The sequence below is a fragment of the Melospiza georgiana genome, chromosome 21, assembly GCF_028018845.1.
Source record: "Melospiza georgiana isolate bMelGeo1 chromosome 21, bMelGeo1.pri, whole genome shotgun sequence".
Classification (NCBI taxonomy): domain Eukaryota; kingdom Metazoa; phylum Chordata; class Aves; order Passeriformes; family Passerellidae; genus Melospiza; species Melospiza georgiana.
In genome coordinates, this window is record NC_080450.1 from 1,389,485 (window position 1) to 1,394,959 (window position 5,475).

A 5,475-nucleotide genomic window follows, 5' to 3' on the forward strand; every position below is an offset into this window, starting at 1 on the left:
GGGGCTCCACACATCCCCATCGCTCACGCAGCCCCTGCCCATCACTCACATATCCCCGTACCCATCTCACAGCCCCCTGCCCATCACACAGCCCTTCCCCATCACAGATCCTCTTCCCCATCACAGATCCTCTTCCCCATCTCTCACACAGCCCCTTCCCCATCACTCACACAGCCCCTTCCCCATCACAGATCCTTTCCCCATCACTCACACAGCCCCTTCCCCATCACAGATCCTCTTCCCCATCACTCACACAGCCCCTTCCCCATCGCACAGCCCTTCCCCATCACTCACACAGCCCTTCCCCATCACAGATCCTCTTCCCCATCACTCACACAGCCCTTCCCCATCACAGATCCTTTCCCCATCACACAGCCCTTCCCCATCGCACAGCCCCTTCCCCATCACTCACACAGCCCCTTCCCCATGACAAATCCCCCTTACCCATCACACATCCCCCTCTCCATCACACAGCCCCTTCCCCATCGCACAGCCCCTTCCCCATCACATATCCCCTCCCTATCACATATCCCCTTCCCCATCACTCACACAGCCCCCTCCCCATCACAGATCCCCTCCCCATGGCATATCCCCCTCCCCATCACTCACACAGCCCCTTCCCCATCACACAGCCCCCTCCCCACAGATCACACAGCCCCCTCCCCATCACTCACACGTACCCCTGCCCATCACAGATCCCCCTCCCCATCACTCTCACATCCCCTCCCCGTGGCCCGCCCGCCCCCCGCACACGCCGCCCCCTCCGAGTGCCCACGGCACTGACGCATCGCTGCGGCGCTGACACCGAGCCCAGCCCCGCTCCCGGCCCCGCTCCCGGAGCTCTCCCGGTGCCCCGGAGCTGCAATTGCTGCTGCAATTCCTGCAGCCGTGCCCCGAGCGCGGGGTCAGCCGCGCTCCCACCCCGTGCCCGGCCAGGGACAGGGAGGTGCCACACGCGGGCACCTGCACGCCGTTCCTCGGAGCAGCAGGAAAGGGTTAAAAGCAAACAATTGCTCACATGGCTCTGCTTTGTCTCGCAGCGAACGCAGCGCCCAGCAGAGCCAGGGGCAGGTAGCCTGGCACTGAGCCCTCTGCGGGAGCCGGCGGGGGTGGCACAGCAGGATGGGGCGGCCCAGGCTGGGATGGGCCAAATTTCATCCCGAGCTGAAGTTTGGGATGGAGCACGAGCAGGTGGCACCCGAAGCAGGCGGCACCTGCTGCAGCCTCAGCTCCCGCGCCTGTTCTGCGGGGTGCAGGCTCCGCTCTGCCGGTGCCAGTGGCACCGGGGGGGTGGCGCGGGCAGGGTGACCGAGCTCCGGCTCCAAACCCCCGTTCCCACGGCTCGGCTCCACAACAGGGGCCTGTGAGCGGGTCCGGCCTCTGGCACAGCTCTGCTGCTCCGGCAGGAAGCGGCCGCTTCCCCCTCTCCCCTGGGCTTTCCCTGGGCAAGGAGGGGCTTGGGCGGGGGTCAGAGCTGCAGAGCCCCGGGTTCATCCCGAGCTGGGAGGGCAGCCAGGAACAACGACAGGAGCTGAAAGCTTCGGGACAGTCTTGGGAAGGCAAATAGAGCAGATGTGGGGCCGGCCCCGCCGCCCCTCACACGGTGCAGGATCCAGGGGATGGATCCACCCTGCCCTTCCCAGCACAGGATCCAGGGGATGGATCCACCCTGCCCTTCCCAGCACAGGATCCAGGGGATGGATCCACCCTGCCCTTCCCAGCACAGCATCCAGGGGATGGATCCACCCTGCCCTTCCCAGCACAGCATCCAGGGGATGGATCCCCGGCTGCCTTTCACCATCCCCGGCCGCTGCCAGCCCCGTTGCCTGCTCCGCCCGCTCCCTTCGGCTCGGACACGGGTGGGGAGCGCGTCCCCAGCCCCCCGTGCCCGTCCCCATCCTCTCCATCCCCTCTGCCTCCGGCGTGACTTGCCTGGAAGGAGCAGGGAGGCGTCAGCCCGGAGATCCTCGGAGCCGAGGCCGGGCAAGCCCCGCTGCGAGCCGGGTGCAGGAGCCGCTGGCAGTGCCAGGTGCCCGTGCCAGGCTCCTCCGGGGTGTCAGCGCCGCCCAAACGCTTGCAGGGCTTTCCCAGCAGGGAGCGGAGCGCTCTCGGTGCCCGGAGCACCCGGGACCGGCCGGGGCGGGCGGAGGCAGCGAGGGAAGGAGGGGCGGCGGCCTCCGGGGAGGGCAAAGGGGGAAATTCTCCATCCGAGCAGAAAATCTGCGGCAGGACCAGCCGGGGAAAGGGCTCGGCAGCAGCGGGGCACAGCAGGGCGGCGTCAGAGGGGCACGGCTGCTTCCCGTGGGGATGTCGCCTCCGAGCTGGCGTGTCCCCTCCGGGCACAGGGCTGCGGCAGAACAAGGACTAACCCGGGAAAACGCAATCCCCAACATCCCGGTGGCCTCGGGAGGGACGCTCGCCGGGAGATCCCAGCAGGTGCGTCCCCACTCTGTCACACACCTGTGGCCTCGGCTCCTCCTGGGGTCCCACGCTGTGTCCAGGGGCAGAGCCCCAAAGCCAGCCGGCCCCGAGGGTGGCACCGGGGACCCCGCTGTGCCCGCTTTGGTGGCACTTTGGTGTGGCCGCGAGTTGTCTTTGTTTTCCTGGCGAGGCGGCTCCTCCTGACCCGTATATCCTTCCCAGCACTCGGAATGCAGCCCAGCAGAGAGGAGCCCAGCAGAGGAGCCCCGATGCCACGGGGCGCTGCCAGCCGTCCCCTCAGGTGGCATCGCTGCCCCGAGCCCCGGTGCCACCCCCCGCAGCAGCCGGGGAGGGGCGCAGGCAGGGCAAACCCCGCCACCCCTGGCTCAGATGCTCGTCTGCAGGTCGCCGTTGAGCAGGGTCCTCTGCGTCTCCGTGGTCTCGTTGAGGCGGGACTTGTCCTGCTTGCTGTCGCTGCGGTCGGCCTCGTCCATGCCGCTGACCTTGACCAGGCACAGCACGTTCTGAAAGCTCTTCTTGAAGTTGTCGGACAGGAAGGCGTAGAGGATGGGGTTGGCACAGCTGTTGGCGTAGCTCAGCACCACCACGAAGTCGAACATGCCCTTGAGGACGGGCGTGGGCACGATCATGACGGACACGGAGGAGACGTTGAAGATGTAGAAGGGGAGCCAGCAGAAGATGAAGACGGCCACCACGATGGACACCATCCTGGTGACTTTCTTCTCGGACTTTTTCCTCTTGGACGAGCCCACCCTGATGCCCGAGGACTTGACTTTGATGATGATGAACAGGTAGCAAAGGCAGATGATGGTGAGAGGCACCAGGAAGCCCAGGATGAAGGCGTAGATGATGAAGCCCGTGTACCAGGCGCCCGACTCTCCCGGCCAGATGATGGTGCAGCTACTCCTGCCGTGGTTGTGCTGCACGCCGGCGTAAATCATGATGGGCATGATCACCAGCAGGGAGACGCCCCAGACGGCCACGTTGATCATTTTGGCTGTCCTGGGCCGCCTCCACTTGGCGGATTTGATGGGGTGCACCACGGCCAGGTAGCGGTCGACGCTCATCACCGTCAGGCAGAAGATGCTGGTGAACTGGTTGATGCCGTCCACGGTCATGACAATCCTGCAGAGGGCTTTGCCGAAGGGCCAGTGCACCAGGGCCACCTGCATGGCCAGGAAGGGCAGGCCCAGCATGAAGAGCTCGTCGGCGATGGCCAGGTTGAGGATGTAGATGTTGGTGATGGTTTTCATCTTGGCGTAGCGCAGGATGACGTAGATGACCAGCGTGTTGCCGCACAGCCCCACGATGCACACCACGAAGTAGATGAAGGTGAGGATGGCGTTGCTGGTCAGGTCGAAGTGCTGGCCCGTGGCGTTCTGCGAGGCGTTGGCGGGCGCCTCCAGGGAGAAGTTGTCCAAGGGGGAGGCCGGGGAGAACCAGAAGGCGGTGGCGTTGGGCAGCTCGTACTCCATGGCTCTGCCTGGGCGCTGCCGGCTCAGGGGAGCCCCGATGTCATCCTCCCTCTGGCCCTGGGGAGAGAGGAGAAGGTTCTAGAAATCAGGGAGTGAATGGCAATGAAGGGGTTCCTGGGGAGGATCTGTCCGTCCTGCTGCCCAGCCCAGCGGGAGGAAGGCTCCCTGCAGGGGGGGTTCCCAGCCCATCTGGCCGTGTCCCCTCCTGGCGCAGCCTTCCCGAGCCCGCCGCGGCTCCTCCTGCCTCTGGCGATCCCGGAGCCTTCAGGACTCCGCAGATCCGGCCGGTGCGTCCCGGTGGGTGCGACCGATGCCGGGAGCACCGAGGGAAAGCCTCCTCCTCCTCCTCCTCTCGCGGCCCTCCGGCGGGTGCAGCCCCTTCCCTCCCAGCCCGGGCGGCTCCGGTGGGCGATGAACCCGCCGCGGGGAGCCCCCGGCCCCGGCCCCGAGCCTGCGCTGCGGAGGGCACCGGGCGGAGCTGCCCCGCCGCTCACCTGCTCCCGGCCCGGCCCGGCCCGGCCCGGCGGGCACCGGGGAGGCGGCGGCAGTGCGGGTGCCCCGCCGGGCTCCGCTCGGTTCCGCCCCGCACGGCTCCGCGCGGCTCCGCGCACCCGCTCCCGGCGCGGCTCCGCCGCTGGACCAGCGCACCGGCTGCGCCCCGCCCCGCGCGGGGCGGCTCTGCGGGGCCGGGGCGGGGACAGCCCGGAGAGCCCCGCGTGTGCTGCCCACCCGGGCTGCCCAGCGTGATACCCAGCGTGTGCTGCCCACCCCGGGCTGCCCAGCGTGATACCCAGCGTGTCATACCCAGCGTGTGATACCCACCCTGGGCTGTCCAGCGTGTGATACCCAGCGTGTGCTGCCCACCCGGGCTGCCCAGCGTGTGATACCCAGCGTGTCATACCCAGCGTGTGATACCCACCCCGGGCTGCCCAGCGTGATACCCAGCGTGTGCTGCCCACCCCGGGCTGCCCAGCGTGATACCCAGCGTGTCATACCCAGCGTGTGATACCCACCCTGGGCTGTCCAGCGTGTGATACCCAGCGTGTGCTGCCCACCCGGGCTGCCCAGCGTGTGATACCCAGCGTGTCATACCCAGCGTGTGCTGCCCAGCGTGATACCCAGCGTGTGCTGCCCACCCTGGGCTGCCCACCCTGTGATACCCAGCGTGTGCTGCCCAGCGTGATACCCAGCGTGTGCTGCCCACCCTGTGCTGCCCAGTGTGATACCCAGCGTGTGATACCCACCCCGGGCTGCCCAGCGTGTGATACCCAGCGTGTGCTGCCCACCCTGCTCTGCCCACCCTGCGCTGCCCACCTTGCCCACACTGCCCACCTTATGCTGCCAACCCTGTCCTGCCCACCCTCCAGTGCCCACCCTGTCCTTCCCACCCTTCTCTGCCCACCCCTCCCATGCCCTGTCCCACTGTGCCTCTGGAACACTTTGGTTCCAGCCACGGCCTCGGCTTCCCCAGAGCGCCCAGGGGGATGGCAGCGTGCTGTGACCCAATGGAGGGTGACCCGAAAAGCTCCCGAGAGCCCCAAATTGTCCCTGGAACGCT

At 67.3% G+C, this 5,475-nt stretch overlaps 1 protein-coding gene across 1 annotated transcript; it reads right to left on the reverse strand.

Annotated features, from left to right (window-relative positions):
• Positions 1-1,534: 1,534 nt before the first annotated feature.
• SSTR2 (somatostatin receptor 2) lies at positions 1,535-4,431 on the reverse strand. The gene is made up of 2 exons (XM_058038678.1): positions 4,412-4,431; positions 1,535-3,974 (listed from the first exon to the last, which is right to left on the reverse strand). Exon 2 carries the CDS (start codon positions 3,915-3,917, stop codon positions 2,808-2,810), a length of 1,110 nt encoding a protein of 369 aa, XP_057894661.1. The 5' UTR covers positions 3,918-3,974; positions 4,412-4,431; the 3' UTR covers positions 1,535-2,807.
• Positions 4,432-5,475: the final 1,044 nt, after the last annotated feature.